At 35.6% G+C, this 22,855-nt stretch overlaps 1 protein-coding gene across 2 annotated transcripts in view; it reads left to right on the top strand.

Annotated features, from left to right (window-relative positions):
* LOC123705058 (ATP-dependent helicase brm-like) overlaps positions 1-19,958 on the top strand; it is a 29,710-nt gene extending 9,752 nt beyond the window's left edge. For both annotated transcript variants that reach the window (XM_045653628.1, XM_045653630.1), the window contains exons 2-27: positions 1,056-1,546; positions 1,635-1,956; positions 2,138-2,250; positions 2,324-2,462; positions 5,022-5,211; positions 6,022-6,160; positions 6,900-7,074; positions 7,486-7,593; positions 8,117-8,234; positions 8,569-8,707; positions 9,295-9,376; positions 9,472-9,629; positions 9,953-10,130; positions 10,506-10,748; positions 11,331-11,497; positions 11,782-11,970; positions 12,371-12,529; positions 12,812-12,983; positions 13,257-13,366; positions 15,454-15,574; positions 15,797-15,982; positions 16,514-16,716; positions 17,037-17,162; positions 17,377-17,503; positions 18,022-18,202; positions 18,885-19,958. In XM_045653628.1, coding sequence (XP_045509584.1) covers positions 1,056-1,546; positions 1,635-1,956; positions 2,138-2,250; positions 2,324-2,462; positions 5,022-5,211; positions 6,022-6,160; positions 6,900-7,074; positions 7,486-7,593; positions 8,117-8,234; positions 8,569-8,707; positions 9,295-9,376; positions 9,472-9,629; positions 9,953-10,130; positions 10,506-10,748; positions 11,331-11,497; positions 11,782-11,970; positions 12,371-12,529; positions 12,812-12,983; positions 13,257-13,366; positions 15,454-15,574; positions 15,797-15,982; positions 16,514-16,716; positions 17,037-17,162; positions 17,377-17,503; positions 18,022-18,202; positions 18,885-19,024 — 4,476 coding nt within the window. In that variant the 3' untranslated portion in view covers positions 19,025-19,958. The remainder of the gene's footprint in view (positions 1-1,055; positions 1,547-1,634; positions 1,957-2,137; positions 2,251-2,323; positions 2,463-5,021; positions 5,212-6,021; positions 6,161-6,899; positions 7,075-7,485; positions 7,594-8,116; positions 8,235-8,568; positions 8,708-9,294; positions 9,377-9,471; positions 9,630-9,952; positions 10,131-10,505; positions 10,749-11,330; positions 11,498-11,781; positions 11,971-12,370; positions 12,530-12,811; positions 12,984-13,256; positions 13,367-15,453; positions 15,575-15,796; positions 15,983-16,513; positions 16,717-17,036; positions 17,163-17,376; positions 17,504-18,021; positions 18,203-18,884) is intronic.
* Positions 19,959-22,855: the final 2,897 nt, after the last annotated feature.

Raw genomic sequence — 22,855 nt, 5'->3', positions numbered from 1 at the left:
TTTTATAATAAAAATATCCCTTCGTTCATAGGTTTTCGCAATTACAATTTTTTGGAAGATATTGCTTTTCTTGTCTTGTGCATCCACCCAATTCAAAATATTTTTCCAACTTAAGAATGCTCTGGATATTTGACTGCTATTAAAACCTGGTTCTTGTTCAAATTCTGATTTTAAGTACCTTAAAATTGTTCAAATTTTTAATTACGGTTTTATCTAATCGTTTTAAATAATAATTATCTAATTCACTTACAAATATTGCTGTGGAAAATAAACAAATTTAATGTCAAAGGCATGAAGCTTTATCTCAAATGAATTATCATGTTTGTCTTCTACAGCCACATCAATTGGAATGGCCGCCTCATTGGAGATTCCATTCATAAATATTATGTTATTCTCTTTAGTGTATATAGTATATAAAAATTTTCTTTCCCGATTATTGAATGCTGTTATTTCATAAAGTGTATAATTAGAACATATTATAATTCTTGTGTTATAAACTAACCAAAAATATATTATTATACATTTAAAATTCATTTTCAATCAATCTTTGTGTCAGGATGGCCATGACGCGAATGTTAATTTATAGAAACAATATTCAATTCAATATTTTAATTTATGGCAGTACTACGTTGCCACAATTTTGCCAATGTCCTGTAGCGAATGGGTTTGTTCACGTCCAAAAAGTTAAAATTAGCTCCAACGGTTTTAGTAACAATGTTTCTACTTAGTTAGTGTATTGATATTTTAAGAGAAATTTGAGATGATGATGTAAAATGGCAAATTTAAAAATGTAATGTCTACACAATATATGAAAATTTATAACATATTATGTTAAAATTAACTCGGTTCTGTCATGATTTTTTATGTATCATATATTAGACCTGTTTAAGGATATTATTGCCTAGCCTATTGGAGATTATATATTTGTAATCTTAGTTTGTAATATTCATTTATTCAGCTTTATAAAACAAGTTTAAGGATTTATATGTGCATAATATAATTATATCTTATAAGTTGTATTAATTCAGTATTTTTTATGATTACTCATGTTTCAGGCTCCAATGGGCATGGGAGGTGGCCCACCGCCGCAAGGAAACGGACCACCCGCTCCATCTGGAATACCATTGCCCCTGGGCCCTCCACCTCATGGGTCGCATGCCCAAGGCATGCCGTCAATGCATCCGCATCATAATATGACGTCAGGGGGCTATGTGCACTCAGCTCCATCTCCCGGAGTGTCCTCTACACCACCGGGCACCTCCAGCGGCGCACCACCGTCTGGCGCCCCGCAGCAACCACCGACCTCACAGACACCACCTCATGGACCGGCTCCACCACCGACTCCACCAGCAAATGGGGCCCCATCATCGTCTCCTATGCAAGGATCTTTACCAGCCACGGGCCCGGATAACCTAAACGCTTTACAACGCGCAATCGATTCGATGGAAGAGAAGGGAATGCAAGAGGATCCTCGGTATTCTCAATTGTTAGCAATACGCGCACGAAACAGCCCTCACTTTTCGAACGCTCAATTGAATCAATTGAAGTAAGTTGAAAAATATATTTTTAACAAAAAATTAAGTATACCAAAATCATTATAAATTTTGTTTGTGTAATATAAATCTCGTTCATAGGGCTCAGATCGCTGCATATCGTAACCTAGCGCGCTACCAACCTATAACGCAACAGTTAGCTATGATGGCGACCGGCAAACGCACGGGTGATTCGCCTCCGGAGTCGTGCCCAACTCCACCAGCTCAGCCCCCGTCGCCGTACGGTGGGAGTGCGAACGGGTCCCAGGGCTCCGGTGCCGGGCCCAGCGCGGGCGCAGGACCGAGCGGCAAGCCTGCTACCACGGAGACAACGCGCGGTGCGGGCGGAGCACCCCCCACCCCGTTACCGATGACAGGCCAAATGGCGCCACCAACGCAGCCCACACCCCCCCTTCTCAATCCAGTATGTTTCATCAGCAATATGTTTCACTAATAATAACCTCAAATCAGAAAAGACAATAAGTGTCATAAATTTTATTCAATGTGCGTTATGACTTCTAACACACACGATTTTGGTTTATATTTATGCCTTTTTTTGTGTTACAAGAAACTGTTCAAATAAAAAAATCATCGTTCTCTCTCAGCCGATGGTAGGTGGTGCACTTGCGGTGCGCGGCAGCAAGCAAACCCGCGTCACCTGCATACCGAAGCCTCTGGGGATAGACCCGATACAAATTCTCAATGAACGAGAGAATAGGTTTGTGTTTGATTCCCTTTAACGACTTGCATTTGGTTGGGTATATTTTAATGTAATATATTTTTTAAACCAGGATCGCAGCGCGCATCGCACATCGTATAGAACTGCTATCAAACTTGCCAGCTAACATTCCGGAAGATCTACGTCTCCAAGCTCAAATTGAATTAAGAGCTCTTCGCGTACTCAATTTCCAAAAACAATTACGTGCTGAGGTATGTATTATAGTAGAGCCATTTTAATAGGCAACATTTGACAGTTCAACAAATTTCAACAACGTAACCTACAGGTAAATTAGCTTGGAGAAATTTTTGCATATGTAGTGGTGTGTATATTACTCAGATCTTAGGGCGCGTTTCCACTATATCGTTCAGGCCTATACAAAAATGTTTCGATATCCTAACATTACTATTTAATTTTATACTTATTCCTAGCAACACTTTTGTTTTCAATAAAAACAACTTTTAATTTGAAAGAAAATGGTTTTGACTTTATAAAAAAAATATATCATTCAATTTCACGTCCTTGAGCAAACGACAAGGCGACTACCGTGAAACAATAAAATATCGTGTCCATTATAATTTGTTTCATAATTAATATTTGACCATAATAATTACGAAACAAAACAAATAAATAAATCGTCACGTCTTGATAGTGGAAAGTGGAAAAACGCACAAAACCAGAATAAACCAGTTTACGCTGTCCGCAGGTGCCAGATGCAGTTGTTTGGTACCGTTAGAACATAAAGCACACATTTCATTCAAAAATTATAATTATTATGTACGTAGTTTTATTGATAAAGGAGAATGACCACGGGTGGTATCGGTAAAATTTGAGTTGTGCCACGTATTCGTGATATTGTTAATTCCTATTTGTATTTATAATGATCATATGTATCACTATTAAGTCTTAATTATACCGAATAAATAGAAATAAAAGTAAAAGTTTTTGTTTTGACACATATATCTATCTCTCTTGCAAGCGTCCTGCGTCTTATGTCATAGTTTCTATTTGAAATGAATCTTGAATGAATGTGTTCGACGCAATGTTCGACGTAATTTTTTTTGAAATAGGTAATGTTTATTACGATTTACTTTTCACATTTGTCTTGTAAATTAAAATATTACCTATGTAATAAATGTAAAACTTAACGTTCATCGTTAGTTTAAACTCGATAAAGTATTTTTTTGAAGTGTTGAATAAAACTATTGTTTTATTTTTATTGTCGCGAACTGCGGCTTATTTATATAAAAACTTTAATCGTTTCTAAAAGTACTAACATCAAGCTTTAAATTGAGCTATATTTCATCTTGAAACAATAAGTGTGATTGCGATACCAAGTGCCATAGTCACTTGGGCAATCTTTTGTATTTGTTGAAGTGTTAAATTTGTGTGTAAGTGTTGTAAGTTTATATTGTTAATTCAAAATGGCTCCAGTGTTAAAACATGGTCGAGGCAAGCCTTTGACTTCTCAAACTAAAGAATTAAACTTTAAATGTCGTTTCTTTTTCTGGTTAGTAAATTTTTCATTTTAGTAACATTGCCATTTTGAAAAGTTATACGTATGTTAAATGTGCAAATATTAAATTAAAGTCTCATCTTTTTCAGAGGAGAAACACATATAGTTTAATTTAAAATCCCATTTATTATACTTCATCATCATCATCATCAGCCCATATACGTTCCCACTGCTGGGACACGGGCCTCCTATGAGGGTACAGGCCATAACCCACCACGCTGGCCAAGTGCGGGTTGGCGGATGACACATGTCGTCGAACTTTTTTTTTTTTTTTTTAATTCTTCGACATGTCGGTTTCCTCACGATGTTTTCCTTCACCGTTCGAGCAGTGGTGATGTTACAACATGCGCAGATAAATTGAAAAATCAATTTATTTCCTGCGCGCTCGCCTGGTCTCGAACCACGGACTTATCGATTCGAAGTCCGAGGTCTCACCACTGAGCCACCACTGCTCTATTATACTTATATATAATTAATATATATATATATATATAAATATAAAATAATAACTAAAAATAAAATGTTGTTTTATTTTATTTGCTGACCATACACTACTACAAACGCAAAAATTTCTCCAAGCTAATTTACCTGTAGTAACGACGACATAGATTATCATGATATTTCGTTTTGTTAGAACTGCACATTTGCTTAACTTTTTTAAATTACGATTACATATTTATAATAATAATGACCGAAACAAGTAATTTTAAGATTTCATTTTACTGATAAACCATACTAAACATATTAAACAATTTCTGAATTGAAGAACTGACGTCGCTACAATTTTGTGTCAATAAACCTTTTTTCTTTTTAAATACCAGAGATGTTACTCTAAAAATCGAAATCTGACATCTAGAATCGAATGCATTGATTACTTGTGAATAAAAATCATCATAAATTAATAAATTCGATAGACAAATGTTTCAAATCCGTATCGATTAATTCACTTTAATCGATGTTTTTATGCAAGTTACATCTCTTCGAAGATAAAATTGATAGACGTCAAATGTTGCCTATTAAAATGGCTCGACTTTAAATGTGCTAAATTAATTTAATCACTATGAACGCGTGGAGGTATCAAGCTGAAATTTATATCAAATATTCAGATATCCATTGAAGTTATGAGAAAATTAAAATTCAATTTAATCAAAAGATGCATTGACGGTATGATTTTTTTTTTTTTTTTTTTTTTTTTTTTTTTTTTTTTTTTTTTTTTTTTTTAAGTATTTTAGTAACCAATATAATATTTCCCCAGATATTGGCCCAAGTGCGTCGCGACACAACTTTAGAGACAGCTGTGAACATAAAAGCGTACAAACGCACGAAGCGCCAGGGCCTGCGCGAGGCTCGGGCTACGGAGAAGTTGGAGAAGCAACAGAAGCTGGAGGCCGAGAGGAAGCGGCGCCAGAAGCACCAGGAGTTCTTGCAGACTGTGCTTCAACATGGTTAGTATGAGAGGCTTGAGATGACATTTAACTTTTTAACACGCTTAGATTCATTTGTATGTTTATAAGTAACTAGCTTTTTACCCGCGGCATCGCCCGCGCTGTCAAAGAAAAACTCGCATAGTTCCCGTTCCCGTGGGATTTCCGGGATAAAACCTATCCTATGTCCTTTCTCGGGTATCAAAATATCTCTATACAAAATTTCATGCAAATTGGTTCAGTAGTTAAGGCGTGATTGTGATTGAGTAACAGACAGACAGACAGACAGAGTTACTTTCGCATTTATAATATTAGTACATTTTGAGCCACTTTAAACTGGAAAATTTATATATGGGCCTTTTTGAGGGTCATTAATTAATACGATGGATGTTGAAGAAAGAAAGACATTTTTTACAAATATTAATTACAAAATTATCGCTCCAAAACTTCGCAACACGTTTTTTTACCAATACAATGAAAAACTGGTGACATTTATTTATTATTTTATAACGTTTCCCTTGCTGCACTCTTTATACTTTATAGTATTGTTAGACGTATGTAACTTTTGATGTTGTCACTATTTCCTGTCAAAACATGTTTAGCTGTCGAAAACTATAAATTGCCGCTTTACTTTGACACGTGGTGCTTAGGAGCTGACGTCATCGGACGTTGTTTATACGACGTTTGACCCAACTACCCTCACTTTATTAATATTCATTGTCTTGCTGCGTTTTGGTATCAACTTATTACATTCAAACGCGTGTAATTTCTAATAGTATATGTATTTCTTTTCGACTAATATTTTTAACTCGATTTTCTTTTCAACAACAGTGAAGGACTTCAAGGAGTACCATCGCAACAACGTGGTGAAACTATCGCGAGTCAACAAGGGGATACTCAACCACCACGCGAACGCGGAGCGCGAACAGAAGAAGGAGCAAGAGCGTATCGAAAAGGAGCGTATGCGACGGTATGTGTCTTATCAAATAGTAAATTGTTGCACTCTTTTAAAAAGCATAGCTTTGGGGTCAGCAGCTTCAAGGGAAGCCAGTCGCCAGGCGTCTCCTGTGGCTTGAGTTCAGATGAGACGAAAGTCTAAATATTCAAAGTGAATCTATTCACAGTCTGATAGCTCAGTCTGGATATTTTCCCACAATTTTTCTTTTGTTTTCTCATTGTTTTTTATTATTATTTTATTTTACTGTGTTCTTTAGGTTAAGTAGATTTTAAATTTATGTACTTGTTGTGGCAATAAACGTATTCATTCATTCATTCATATAGCTAGTTTACTAGGTAACTAGCTTAAAGGATTGCCAGCGTGGTGGAAGGAAATTCTAGTGGGAATAAAATGTTTCCTAAAAAGTAGTCTTTATCACCCTCTAACTATGTGAATTTGTTTAGTCACCAAAATCACATAAAATCTCTCCGTTGTGACGTAAAAGACAGGCAAAAAAAACACATACATAATATTAGTAAGAATAAGGATAGGTAAACTCCAACATTTCATTTAGCAATGCAAATGTAACTGCAAAGATTATTATCAAATAACATCATACATTGAACTTGACTTCTTACAACTCTTGCGTTTTCATATATATTAACATATTCTTTACTTACGAACGATTCGGAAAATGGTACTTAAATTAAATGTATCACACATTTCAGTTAAAATAATTATAAGTTTCTATTAAAATGTCTCAATTTCCCAGACTCATGGCGGAAGACGAAGAAGGCTACCGCAAGCTTATCGATCAGAAGAAAGATAAGCGTCTTGCGTTCCTTCTCTCACAAACAGATGAGTACATCGCCAGTCTCACGGAGATGGTCAAACAGCACAAGCAGGACCAGAGGCAGAAGCAGCAAGAGGAGGAGCGGAGGAAGAGGGTGAGATTGCGTAAAGTTAACTTGTAGATCTAAGTAATTATTGTATTTTGTGTACTAACATCTATAATAGTTATAAATTTTGTGATTAAGCTATTTAATTATTATTATATGTGGTAGATTCATGTCTGGCACAAGCGGAACTGATTTGTTGGTACTATGGCTTGGGGGACGACACATTGTTATTATATTGTTTTATTTCTTCTTGTTTTTTTTTTGTGTTTTCTTCTTATCTATATTTTGTAACTTACTGTCTCGCCATATAAATGTTTTTTCATTATTTAATGTTGACATCTTTCAGAAGCACTTTTGAATTGTCATAAGACGCGTCGCGACGCGTCTTTAGTATCTCGTATAAAATTATGAAAACATGGAAAAAAATGTTTAATAATTATTATTATGTATTTTAAACAGAAATCGCGAAAGCGAAAAGCGCTGGAGGGCGGCGACATCGACGCAATGGACGACAGCTCGCAAACTTCGGACTCGCGGGTCGGCGTTATGGATCCCAAGACTGGCGAGGTTTGTGATTTTTGTGAATAGCAATGTTAAACTTGCCAAAATACTGAGTGTAAATGATGAATAATTTATAAGGAATAGAATAAATCTGTAATGGGGCGGGATCGTTCCAATTCTAAGCAATCTACACATTTATCGGGCACCCTATACTGAGAAACTATGAAACTATGCTTGGGTTTTGTCGTAGCATTTTTATGCATAGATGTAATAATAAAAAAGTCACATAAGAAAAAAAACGACGTGTGGCACTCGGGGACTGCCGCGGTAAAGCTATTGCATGCTATGCCTTCAAGCCACACCTCCGCCCGTCGGAGTGGGGAGCGTGAGGTTTTTTCGTTACGGAATTTCTAGATTCGGTCCCCGTGCTCAAGGCTCGCGATAGAAGCTATGCAACAGCTTAATAAAGTTTGGCAATTTAAGAAGAAAACTACGTGAACCCTCATACAGCATCTCTTTTTACTAGTTATATTTTTAATACTACTAAATACTATTCTATAATAATTATTGTATTGATGTTCAATCCCAGGTACTGAAAGGAGAAGATGCGCCATTACTATCGCAGCTCAAGGACTGGATGGACGCACACCCTGGGTGGGAGGTACTGTCCGATTCTGATGATTCGGGTGATGACAGCCAGGATGATGGTAAATATGTGGATTTTATTGTAATAATACATTGTTTTAAAGATAAATTTATTAAGGTATACTCGCAATTTTATAACTAGGAAATGGACTGACCTCAAATGATGCAAACTCACAATTTTATATATTGTAGGTTTTTTAAAAATGCTAATAAGTAATGTCTCAATCAAGCAAAAAATTATCTTGAATTAATGATCTTTTAATTTTTTTTCAATGAAAAATCACCTAGTATATTATGGGAAATGAACGTCATTTTATTAGCTTACATTTCATGAATTTATATAAATTTTTGAATAAACGTTGCAATATTTGTAAATATCTTATTATTTTCACACAGAACACAGGAGCCGACGAGACAGGCACCGCGATGATAAGAGCGACAGGGAAAAAACCGAAGAGGAGAAAGCGCGGGACATGATCAAGAAGGCCAAGGTGGAAGATGATGAGTACAAGACGGAGGAACAGACATACTACAGGTAACTAGTTATGCCCTCCGGTTTCACTTAGCTTGTACGCGATGTTAGTCAATAGCCTTCCTCGGTAAATGAAGTATCTTTCAGTGAAATAATTTGCCCCCCGGTTGCACTCACGTGACGTGATGTTAGCCTATAGGTCTTACTCCTTAAATGATCTATCCTATATTAAAAGTTTTTTCAATTTGCTGCTTTTTCAAAGCTGCAGGGAAGAACAGACGTACTATAGGTAACTAGTTATGCCCGCCGGTTACACTTAGCTTTTACGTGATGTGAATAATTTTTCAAATAGAAGCTGTAGTGACTGAATGACAAATTCTAAATATTTATTGTGTTATCGTCAAATGGTATATGAACTTTTATTAGTTCATTATATTGGCCCGTTTAACCCATTGAGCCCAGATCGGATCGGTCCCAGACACAATAGATTTTCTATTGTGTCTACATAACACTACAGACACAATAGATTTTCTATTGTGTCTACACAACACATCTATTTACTACAAGAGTTTTTGTTCCCAAAAACAACGAAGAATCAATTCAGTCTTCCTTAGTTGAATCGCTGCTATAAATTCTTTTATTTGTTTCAGCATTGCTCACACGGTCCACGAATCCGTTACAGAGCAAGCTAGCATTTTGGTGAATGGAAAACTTAAAGAGTACCAAATTAAGGTTTGTAACAATGTGCTATGTGTATTACTATAGCTACTTTGTGTTATGTATAAATTAATTTTATTTAAAAATATCACTTATTTGTATTGTTATAGGGTCTGGAATGGCTGGTCTCTCTGTTCAATAACAACTTGAACGGCATTCTGGCCGACGAGATGGGTCTCGGGAAAACAATCCAAACAATCGCTTTGGTCACTTATCTCATGGAGAAGAAGAAGGTCAATGGACCTTTCCTTATCATCGTACCTCTGAGGTTGGCAGAACTTTATTATTAAAGAACTATAATAATTTACATTCTATTGATAACAATATAGATTATTGATAACAATAGACTATAAAGTCTATCTAGTATTATACATGATTGCTTAGCACGCTTAAAAATTAACATTGCATTAAATATGTTTTTTCATTTTAATATTTGCGTGTAGATTAAGTTTCTATCATCATTCATTTGTTTAAAAAAGACTGGCGAGACCGTGCTTATTTTAATATCAATTAACAGCTTAAAATTTTATCGCGTAATATTTATGAAATAATAAAAACCCCACTTCTTAAAATTCTCAATTTCGTTACCAGTACTCTATCAAACTGGGTGTTGGAATTCGAGAAATGGGCGCCAACCGTGCAAGTAGTATCCTACAAGGGTTCCCCACAATCCCGTCGGCTCGTGCAAACGCAGATGCGTTCAGCCAAGTTCAACGTGCTGCTCACTACGTATGAATACGTGATCAAGGATAAGGCTGTGCTTGCTAAGGTAAGGAAATGAACACATTTTAGACGTTATTTTTCATTTTATTTTTGTATTTTAAATGTTCCAAGTAAAAACTCGATTGTTCGTAAAATTTAATTTACTCATAAGAAAAGGATAAAAAATGGGCTACAATTAGCAACTAGATTCTTTTTAACGATAAAATGTTTGAACGTCACGCTTAACAGTTGTCTGAAGCAAAACTCTGCCTATACGTCTATTGGGCAGAGTTTTTTACCGAGCTTATACAACATATTTTGAACTACTTACACCACGTAAGGTTATAATTTGAATATTTGTTTGACTGTTATTTTCAACGACATTTAGGCGATTGTGATTTTTATAATTACATCAATAATAATAAGATATAAATGCCAACAGCTACACTGGAAGTACATGATAATCGACGAAGGTCACCGTATGAAAAACCACCACTGCAAACTCACGCAAGTGCTGAACACGCACTATGTGGCTCCACACCGATTGCTACTAACAGGAACACCTCTGCAGAACAAACTGCCTGAACTATGGGCACTGCTTAACTTCCTGTTACCGTCTATATTCAAGAGCTGCTCGACCTTTGAGCAGTGGTTCAATGCACCCTTCGCTACTACTGGAGAGAAGGTAAACTAATTGTGCTGCAAAGCGAACGTATACTTAGTGTAGTGTAGTGTCCACGTTCGATGTGCGAATTGTTAATGCGAACTTTATCTTATACGAATTATTTCGTGTAGTTATTTTATTGTTAAATATTTTTATGAATTTGTTATGAATTCAATGAAAAGAATTTCAAATTTTACAGTACATACATATTTTCACATCTTAATATATATAAATCTCGTGTCACAATGTTTGTCTTCAATGGACTCCTAAACCACATAACCGATTATAATGAAATTCGCACACCATGTGCAGTTCGATCCAACTTGAGAGATAGGATAGTTTAAATTTCAAATCGTTTAAGAGAAAGCGGGCGAAGCCGCGGGCGGTAAGCTAGTACTTAAATAATACAAAACTAATCAAAATCTATTTTTGGTCAATAGTTTTGTGAACTGTTCCGTAATATAATTGAATAATTTCTTTAAAAAAAATCACAAGTGAAAAGCCACCCAGCACATAATAATGTGCAGCTTTTCTTCGAAAATAGTTCAGTTTGTTCAATAAACTGAAGAATATAATAAATATTCTCTCTCAATAATTGTCCAGGTGGAATTAAACGAAGAAGAAACGATCCTGATTATCCGTCGTTTGCACAAAGTTCTGCGTCCGTTCCTCCTGCGTCGTCTCAAGAAGGAGGTGGAAAGCCAACTGCCTGATAAGGTGGAGTATATCATCAAGTGTGACATGAGCGGGCTGCAACGCGTACTTTATAAGTGAGTATACAGATTTGTCTTTAATGTTTGAGTTATTTTTTTGGTGTGGTTGGTTTTCAGGAAGTGACGAATATTGTCAATTTTATAAAGCTTTATTTTTTTTTGAAATCACAAAACTTGTGTGATATACATTTTAATTACAGATATATACGTATAGTTTATTAAGATTAAGATTTTGAGCTTTGACCCTTTCTTACTGTTAAACTTTTATACCTAATTTTTATTAGAGCCGTGCATTCGCATTATTTTTGTTAAAAAATCCTGTTATCACTCTTTTTCATCAGGCACATGCAATCCAAGGGAGTTTTACTCACGGACGGCTCCGAAAAGGGCAACAAAGGCAAGGGCGGGGCCAAAGCACTGATGAACACGATTGTGCAACTGCGCAAGCTGTGCAACCACCCGTTCATGTTCCCGCACATTGAAGAGAAATTCTGCGACCATGTTGGCTCCGGGGGCACTGTTGTTTCTGGGTATGTGTTGTAAAAAAAGTGACTTTTTAGTGTCGTTTTTTTAAGGTACTCTGGAGAAATTTTGTGGCATGGTTTTTGTGTTTGGGGATAGTTAGGATGGGTAGGTAGGAGAGTGTAGTCAGCTGACCTTTGAGCGTGATGAAGTATCATGCCCATGGGAATATCCTTGACCATGTATTATTTTAACCGTAAATGTTTTATATGCTAAATTTTTTTTGAAAAGATCAGAAAAATTTATTAGAAAGGCTAATTTATATGATATGCTCTTATTTATGTATGGATATGTTTTGGAAATTTTATTTAATTTTTTACTGAAGAAATTAATGATGACATTAAATTTGAGATATTTTTTGCTATTTTTGTTCATCATTTTTGTACTCAAATGTGTATTAATCTTTAGGCCGGATCTATACCGAGCGTCCGGCAAGTTCGAGCTGTTGGACCGCATCTTGCCCAAGCTGAAGCGATCCGGGCACAGGGTGCTCGTGTTCTGTCAGATGACGCAGTGCATGACCATCATTGAGGACTATCTGTCGTGGAGGGCCTTCCAGTATTTGAGGTGATTTCACAGTATTTTGTATGAATATGTGTAAGTGTCAGGAATAGAGGGTATATTCAAAGATGTATTTTGCAAAATATTCTTTTAATAATTCCGTTATTTGTTTCAAGGAATATTGAATTTTACATCGCCAGAAAAATGCATAAATTATGTTTATCTGGTGTGTTGGAAAATCCGTTTTATAAATATTTGAAAAATTGTGTAAGCACGCAAAGGTAGATTTTTTCTTCCGACAATATTTAAAAGAAGAATAAATAAATATATAATATAATTTTATGTCAGATTGGACGGTATGACAAAAGCGGAGGACCGTGGAGAGCTGCTCAAGAAGTTCAACGATGTGGGCTCCGAATATTTCATCTTCTTGCTGTCAACACGTGCTGGAGGCCTCGGGCTTAACTTGCAGAGCGCAGACACTGTCATCATCTTCGACTCTGATTGGAATCCTCATCAGGTGTACATTTAACATTATTAAGTTAATTTTTTTTTTCAATTATACTTCTTCTTGAATAGGTTTCGAATCGTCGACTAAAAATAGGAATTGAAAATTCAAAAATACGCTTTACTTTTTCTTTTGAGTACTCATCTTTTCTGTATTACCTAGCATTATATCTTCACATTTATACGAAATTTAATTAATGAACTTTATCGATACAGTTCATCTTTCTTCTATTGACGGAATACATATATGTACTATAAGTATTTTAACATTTTTATCTTATTTAAGGATCTGCAAGCCCAAGATCGTGCTCATCGTATCGGTCAGCGCAATGAAGTGAGGGTATTGCGTTTGATGACGGTCAATTCTGTCGAGGAAAGGATCTTGGCTGCAGCCAGGTAAATAGCCAGGAAACTGTGTCCCTTCGTCCAGCATACTCACCATGGAATCCTGATATTTCATGAATGTCAAAAAACTGTTCTGAAATAGTGCTAAATAGTGCCCAAAGGAAAAAAATAGTGCTCTTGTACTTGCGAAGTTATAGCCATAGTTCGATGAGTATGCTGGACGAAGGTTTCGCCCAGCATACTCACCTCCGTCCGGAGAATCTGTATACGCTTCAAACATAATTCATACTTCAAAAAATAGTTCCCAAATAGTGCCAAACGGTGCCCAAAAAGAAAAAACAGTGCTCGAATAACTTCGGAGTTACAGGCTTCGTTCAGTGAGTATGCTGGGCGTAGGTTCTACGCCCAGCATACTCACCTCGGTGCGCGAATATCGAACGAGCTATAGGTATAATTTACGTCTCAAAAAATTGTGCTTGAAATAGTGCCCAATATCAGTCCAATTTTTGCTTGACTTTTGACTTAGAAAACCATTAAATTTTAATGTAAACTTCTACATACTAACGTAAAATGGGGTACAGTCGTCGACACATGTTTTTGGACAAAAATATTAAACTTTCTAATTGAAATGAACGTGTTTTTGTAAAAAACAACTCGCTTGCTACCTAGTTTTACAGTGCAATTAATGAATGAGTGTAAAATCAATTTAGTTAAATGCCACTATTATAAATTGAAATATACTTACTGATTTGGGTGCAGCTCCTATATTGATTACGTACTAGATACACAAATTTATATAGGTAAATAATGACATCACCAACACATTGTTTGGTTTTGCAACCCACTATGTAGTCAAACTCAAAAGCCGGCGTTATTATAATGATGTGCGACGAAGTAAACAAACAAAGAAACTGAGAAGCGCTTGTTCGTTTCGATTGCTTTGTGACACAAAATGGACCCTTATCACCTTCAAAATACAGATCAGTCTTGTCTAATAATCGTAAGATGTTAGGGCAGCGCCATCTAGTATTTAAACATAAACATATTCATTTGCGTCGCGGGCGCCGCGCGTCGTAAGCCCCATACCTATTGACCGTACGTGCATTCATTACTGCCACACTATATTGAACTTTATCACATGAGGAATACAGGTCAATTCCGTAAACGTTGTGGTACCGTCCTTGATCCGGAAAATGATTATTTTGAATAATTTTGTCAGTTGTAATGTAAGCATTAATAACAGCAACTTTATTTTTCATGCATGATTTACTTCATTTGATATCTTAATCCTTCAAGCGCCGTGATCTAGACAAAATATATAAAATCATTGTTCCTAGCTACCGGGGTCCCATGCGACGCGCGAAGGCTTAATCATATTATTATAAAGTATTATTAAAATAATGTGTAATTAATAATATTGCGATTCTAAAGTAAATACTCCCTTACATAGACAATTAATAATTTACACAAGACAAAAATTGTTAGAAAGAAAGTTAATAATATTGTATTCGACTGTACTCAATGTAATGTATGTAGAAGTTTACAATCAAATTTAATGGTTTTCTAGGTCAAAAGTCAAGCAAAAATTGGACTGATATTGGGCACTATTTCAAGCACAATTTTTTGAGACGTAAATTGTACCTATAGCTCGTTCGATATTCGCGCACTGAGGTGAGTATGCTGGGCGTAGAACCTACGCCCAGCATACTCACTGAACGAAGCCTGTAACTCCGAAGTTATTCGAGCACTGTTTTTTCTTTTTGGGCACCGTTTGGCACTATTTGGGAACTATTTTTTGAAGTATGAATTATGTTTGAAGCGTATACAGATTCTCCGGACGGAGGTGAGTATGCTGGGCGAAACCTTCGTCCAGCATACTCATCGAACTATGGCTATAACTTCGCAAGTACAAGAGCACTATTTTTTTCCTTTGGGCACTATTTAGCACTATTTCAGAACAGTTTTTTGACATTCATGAAATATCAGGATTCCATGGTGAGTATGCTGGACGAAGGGACACAGGAAACTTGGGTTTTTGACAAATGCTTTTCACAGTTTTTATACAATATTACTTGACATACTTTAATTAAATACCGAATAAATGAGCAGTTTCATCTTTAACTGATTTTTATTTCCAGATACAAATTAAACATGGACGAGAAAGTCATCCAAGCTGGTATGTTCGATCAGAAGTCCACGGGCTCTGAGCGTCAACAATTCTTGCAGAGTATTCTCCACCAGGATGGCGATGATGATGAGGTTGGTTTTATTGAAAATAATTAATATAATTAAAGTAAATCATTAATGATTTTATTAGTTTACACTTGCCTCCTTCCATTTATGTCTACTATAATTATACATTTTCACACAATATTTAGTATCTTTATGAAATGAGTATTTCACGAAATAAATAATTGTCTATTTACCCAATACTTTTTATACTTGTCAACTTGCAACTAAATAATATTTGTTTCCTCACAGGAAGAGAACGCCCTTCCCGACGACGATCTGATCAACGAGATGATAGCCCGCTCCGAGGACGAGTTGGAGCTGTTCAAGCAGATGGACATCGAGCGCAAGAACACGGAGACACAACCGCGGCTTATAGAGGAGTCGGAACTGCCGGACTGGCTGGTGAAGGACGAAGATGAGGTGGTTTGCAGCAAGGTGAGTGAGCTTTATACCAAAAAGTTGTAGGTTAGTTCCGAAGACAAGTAGAACTGTTCAAGCAGATGGACATCGAGAGCACGGAGACGCAGCCGAGAGTCATTGAAGAGTCGGAACTGCCGGACTGGCTGGTGAAGGACGAAGATGAGGTGGTTTGCAGCAAGGTTAGTGTTTTATAGCAAATTGGATAGTTAGGGTTAGTTTTTAGGGCAGGGTAGTAGGAATAGGATAATGTTATAACTATAAGGAATGTCGTAAAACACTGATGGCGAAACGTAAAGATTATATGATAGCCCAAATGGACTATTCTACATAAAAAATAACTTTCAATTCCATTCAGAAGTTACTAAGATTATTTACCAAACAATAATAATCCTCTCCTCGAACTGGTTCGAAACGAAAAATTTTGTTTATGACAGTCCATCAATCAAAGAAGTATATGTAACATTACGCACCGACCAATAGAAGCAAAACAATCACTAGTACACACTGTATTTACAATACAATATAGATGATTATTATCTCCATTAGGGCCAAGGCTGGAACTACCCTGACGAAGATGAAATGCTGGGTCGCGGTTCCCGTCAACGCAAAGAAGTGGATTACACAGACTCTCTCACAGAGAAGGAGTGGCTCAAAGCCATCGATGATGAGTTCGACGATGACGAAGATGATGATGACGATGATGACGATGATGAAGTGCTGGACAAGAAGAAGAAGTCTCGCAAGAAGCGGTGCGTAGATTATGATAGTATACATTATTTATTTTACTCTACAAATGTTGTAGGCTTAAAAATGTCAGAAAACACGTCTTATCGTATTTTGAATGAAACTTTTGCTCAGTATGTATTAGATGCTCAAGTACTAGTTGATTACACATAGTTGTTAGGGATATTAACCTATTATTCTTTGGTAGATCGAGTAAGCCCTTTGTTCTTGAGAAAATGAATACAAAGTTGTGATTTCTGCTATATCATATATATTTTCAATATAATGTTGTGATTAAGACTGTTTTATTTTATACATCTATCTAATAAAAATATCAATGTTGTAGTCGCCAAGAAGATTCGGACGATGAGGATATGCCAAGCTCATCCAAGAAGAAAACCAAAGCGGAAATGAGTCCGCTGAAGAAACTGTTGAAGGGCATCATGAAGAAAGTCATCGATTATGCGGATGAGTAAGTTGGAAATTTAGTGCTAATTTATTACCATAATAATTATTTTTCGTTATTACTTCATGTCGTTATTTAAATTGGCTTAAAAAGTACAAAGTGGTTTGCTTTAAGTTTTTAAGTACAGTAACATCAGCATATGTCACTAAAGTATTATTTTTTTCCTAATATTTATTTGACTCTTTTTTACCAATTTCGAAAATAAATATCGTGTCTCTAGGAATGGGCGTGTGCTATCTGAGCCATTTATGAAGCTCCCATCGCGCCGTGAGCTGCCGGACTACTACGAGCTCATCAAAAAACCGCTCGACATCAAGAAAATTATGAACAGAATTGACGATGGCAAGGTAATTTCTCAAAATTACTTAGCGGCTCGACGGACCGATTTAGAAAATACGAAAAAAAAAATAAGTTCAAAGTACAGAAATAATATATTTTACGGTATCTAATTCTTGAATTCTACTATAAATTGTGTTAGGATCATTGATTACCAATCAGTGTCCATTCTAGCATAAGATTTCCCTGAATGTAGTCAGAATGTACAAATATTTTTTATTCATAGAAATATCGCTCTAAGAGCTAGCGCGCACGAGCAACTTGGTCTCCGCAACTATTTTGTCTCTCCCACCCATGGGCTAGTATGAAAGTGCGCGCACGTAGCGACGCAACTCCCCATACAATTGATGGGAGAGACAAAATAGTTGCGGAGACAAAAGTTGCTCTTGTGCGCTAGCTCTTAGTTTTATAGTAAAAAAAAAAACAGAAAAAGTTTTTCTGAATGAAAATCGAAATTACAAACCAAATATTCATATGAAACAACGCTTACAATAATTTTTATCCAGCTATATTACACTTTGTTTTCCAGTACGAAGATATAGCCGATCTAGAGCGCGATTTCTTCACTCTATGCGCGAACGCACAAATCTATAACGAGGACACGTCGCTCATATACGAGGACTCGGTGCGCCTGCGCAACGCGTTCGTCGAGATACGGCAGCGGTATGAGAGTGGGCAGCAGTCGGAAGAGTCGGAGGAGCAGGATAAAGGTGAATTTTTTTATTTTTTATGTTTTTTTTTCTGTCTTGACAAAGCTTGTAAAAATAATGGTATGCTTTGTAGAATTCTTTGGTTCTGATAATCAAATTTAATAAAACAAAAGTGAAACTTCTTCGGCAAGATTTAAAGACACCAAATGCTCGCCTTACTCCATGACGCCACATTTTACTCTCAACTCGCCTAGAAGTTTCACTTCAAATAAAATTATATGAGGGTAGATCAAAGCATTTTATTAACCGACTTCAAAAAAAAAGGAGGAGGTTATCAATTCGGCCGGTATGTTTTTTTTTATGTATGTACGCAGATTACTCCGAGGTTTCTGAACCGATTTACGTGATTCTTTTTTTGTTCGATGCGGAATGGTATCGAATTGGTCCCATAAAATTTTATTCGGATAGGCCCAGTAGTTTTTATTTTATGAGCATTTTTGTCTGTATTTGTAAATGTTGCAAGTGCAAGTTTGAAGTCGGTTGTTTTTAAGGCAGTTATCACTTGTTATTATTTCTATACATAATACAATCACTAGTCCCAATTTATATTAATTTTTAATTACTTGAACCCGTATCCACAAGTTCCTTGAATAGTTTACCTATATTATTTTTACACGAAATTCCCAATATTTTTTTTAATGTGTGTGATAGTATAACACAATTAAAGTATCTTTTTCTACAGAGGAAGAAGACTCAGACGGCGAATCAAATCGCTCCATGAAGATGAAGATAAAACTGGGAAAGGGGAAGAGCAAAGGGTCGTCCAGGAAACGCAAGCCGCGCAAATACATCTCCGATGATGAGGATTACGAGGAGGATTAAGATCTCACATTATTATATCTTATCGTATTAGTCGTTAAGAACAAAACAGTAGTTTCTGTATGTGTAATTCTGTGTAATCCCTCTAGTAATCTGTTAAGTACCAGGAATACCAGGCGATTTGAACACGCGGTAAAAACGTGCTTATTGCTCTTATAAGTTTGTGCATCGCAGAAGACAGTTGATTTCCTATTTTGATAATGAGGACATATTATAGCCCATAACAAATTTTCATGAGCAATTTCCTCCCGAGTGAAACTTCGTATGCATCAGAGTACATACTATGAACACTCGCGACCGTCAGCCTCCAAATCATATAGAATTTTTTTTAGTCACTTGCAGCTTTCATTTGAAAATTTGTCATATTTTATTTTATGTAGTATCTTGTAAGAAAAACAAAGTAATCTGACCTTAACATGGTGGATTGTACGTCAGCTAGCTGCTTGAACATGAAAAAAATATATATTTAAACCGAAAATACACGTGGCTCCTGTACCATATCTTATAATAAAGACTCGCAATCAAAGTTTTCAGTTGATTTTGTTGATTAATATATTTTTATGCATTTGAAAACTGACCATTTTTTATTTGATTTTTAAGATAATATGTTGTCTTTGTTATTTAGTATTTTTCAAAAGTGAAAAGTTAAATACATTTTATCTTATTTTTCATTTTATTTCTTTATAGTAGCCAGAAGTAGCTATTTAAGTTTCTTTTCGTCGTTTTAATTTTGAAATTAATTTTTTCTTTGTTTTAATTCAACAAACCTCTGATTTAAAAACCGATGCTGACTGCTGTAACGTTAGAGAATCAAAAATACGGTTTTACATTGTAATTTTCGCTTCGTGATTTGATCAGGTGTTCTTGGGACTCAACGAGATGAAGTATATTTAGGTTTAAAATATAAGGTCATGAATAAACACATTATTATTCAAAATGTTGTTTTATTTAACCCAAATCCTCCATCCTCTGTTGTTATGTCAATCATTGGACAAGTTTGGTGAAAGACAGCTGCATGTTCTGTTGATGAGTTGAGCTGCGTTGACCTTTGAAGTGCGTAATAAGGTAAGGTAGGTCCTTTATATAAATAAAAAATAAAAACCTTGCAAAAAGAAATATTTATTTAGGTACTTGAGAGTAGATACCATTCACCGTAAGATTATAATATAAAGAACAAGAGCTATCTTCGAACAACGTTACATCGCGCCGTTTGTAGGTACGCCTAGCGCCTAGCGTGGCCACTCCACGCGTTCATGTACGTACCAGTACGTGTGCGCAAGTTTGACGCACACAATTGCTGTGAGCGATCGGTGTTTGTTTATACAATTATTCAAAAAATTAATATCAACGAGACAAGTGACAACCCTGCGCCTCGCGAGTTTAGGTACAGTGCGCTCTTTAACGCCGGGAGTCGGTGTACTTATTCTCCCTATACTATGGTAAGATGCCTGGTGAATAGCCAGCATTAAGAGCCAGCAGCATGGTGTTAACAACAAAGTTACGAACACGGAACACTTCGCCACGACTTTGCCAGAGCTTATATTATGCAAGTTTATCATAAAGGTGTGGAAAAATATGGTTTTGTCTGCTGAAAAGACGTGTGACCTGACCACATCTACCTACGAGAGGTATGTTATGTACATATTATTTGAGAAAAATAAACTATACAGATGAGTAGGTAGTAGGTACATAAAAATATAGCCCTGTGATTGTATTAAAATCTATTTTCTAAAGATTTTCTAAGTCCTTCTATTTTTTGTCTATAATTTCACAGATCATAAAATAATTGTTTATCAGTTTGACCAAGAGCACAGAACAGTAAGAACATAATAGAAGTGCGATATGGGCGTGGCCCACGTGTCACTAGTAAGGTAAGATCACATAACTCGCTCTCAGTTGTGCGCAGAAAAATATTCGAGTCGGTTGTCAACTGTCAAACCTTATTTCCATATTTATTCATTATTTAGAGCGTGTTGTTCGGTATTAGAGTGGAAAAATGATAGCAGACGAAATAATATCAGCAATCGAGGCATTTCATACCATCGGTAAGTCTTATTTTATTTTATTTTAAATATATTTTATGTTACAACTTCGCTTGTCGTAATTTGTCAAAAATTTATAAAAATATTAAGTCAAAATGAACCTTAATCCATAAGAAATAAGTACTAATATATGTAGATTGAACAGCAAACAAGACTTTCTGGAATATTATTGCAATAAACAAACGAATGTCGGATTAGTGATGCATGTGGCGCATATCGACAGTATCGATACTTTCGAAAAGACAAACATTATAAATATTAAATTTTATTCTATTTTTCCTTAGCTTTCATTTGTCCTATTTATTTATAGATTTTCGAAAGAGCCTAATTTAAAAGAGAAATGGATAATAAATGCAACGTGACGAGTTAACTGGATGCCGAACAGCAATAAGCAGTCTTACAAAGGCCACCGATACATCAAACCTACGGCAGTTCCAAGATTTAAAATAATGCATATTTTCTGTTTGTTTTATAAATATAGATTTATTCTATTCTATTCCGTTTTTTATTTAAATATAATAATATGAAAAGACGTACTTAGTAGTAATAAACATACTCCAAAATGTGACACAAAAAAAAAAATGCACAAAAATATATTTATTTGTGAATTATCGATAACAAGGCTGACATCCCTTAGAGCATAGCATCAGGTTAATGTCAAGTTAATGTCATTAATTTAGAGTGACACAAATTTCAACCTTATCTTTATGTGTTGAGGTTCAAAGTTATATGTATTGAAAACCAACGCCCTCTGTTGTCGAATAGCTGAATGTTTTCGAATTTGGAATTTCTGAGCAAAGAGAAACAAAACAGCTAATATACCTAGGGATGTTATACTAAAATAAACCGTAACATGGTGCGTGAGGGTACATATTGAAATGCTGAATTTATAACCTAAGTCAGTTTTTACTCAAATTAAGCTGTCCAATCAAAGGCATAGTTTACTTGTAGTGTATTGTATAACTATCGGTTTAAATGTGTGGGTTTGGCGACACTGGTTTTCATACTAATTATGACATTATAGCACTTCTATTATGTTCTTACTGTTCTGTGACCAAGAGTTTAGTTTGACCAAGAAGCTTCTTGAGTTTGACAGTAATAATTATACTCTGTGTGGTTAAACTGAATGTTGAGTACCTATCAAGAGTACCTATACCCAAGAAGCTTATATCCTCAGAGCAATTTATATCTTATACACTGGAGATTTCGGTATGAACATTTGACGTGTAACAAGAAAATTGTTGTGTTTTATCACTTTCACACCTAACTTGGTATTGCCACTGTTAATACGAAGTTTTCCCAAGGCTACTATGTATGCCGTAATATTCTGTGCAAAAGGTTAGTTTTTGTACATGAGTTTGTTGATAAATTGCCAACAACGTCATTCAGAAGCATTGTTGGATGAGACAATTATTATTTATGCTAAATAAAATAAGTATCTGGACCAAATATTAAAAAGCGATACTCCCTGATTATGGGTAGTTACCATAATAAAATTGTAGCAACTCTCACTTTGACAATATGGCATAAGTGTCAAAAAAATTGCGTCGCTTCGAATATATATGTTAATATTGTTGCGTATTTAATAAATATTTTCCGAATATAAATAATGTATTGCATTGAGAAAAATTGCAGAAGTGTTTGGACACCAAATTCTGGCATAGAATTTCACAGGCAAGTGTATATTTACGTTATTTACAATATTCCTTAATACTCCTGCATTTACCTGTTTAGAATAATTTCAATGGCAAAAATTGTAAAATTTTGCATCATTTTAGAAAGCAGTCATGTT

Source organism: Colias croceus, chromosome Z (assembly GCF_905220415.1).
Source record: "Colias croceus chromosome Z, ilColCroc2.1".
Classification (NCBI taxonomy): domain Eukaryota; kingdom Metazoa; phylum Arthropoda; class Insecta; order Lepidoptera; family Pieridae; genus Colias; species Colias croceus.
Note: the sequence above shows the minus strand (reverse complement) of the source record. Positions and strands in the feature narration are given on the sequence as shown.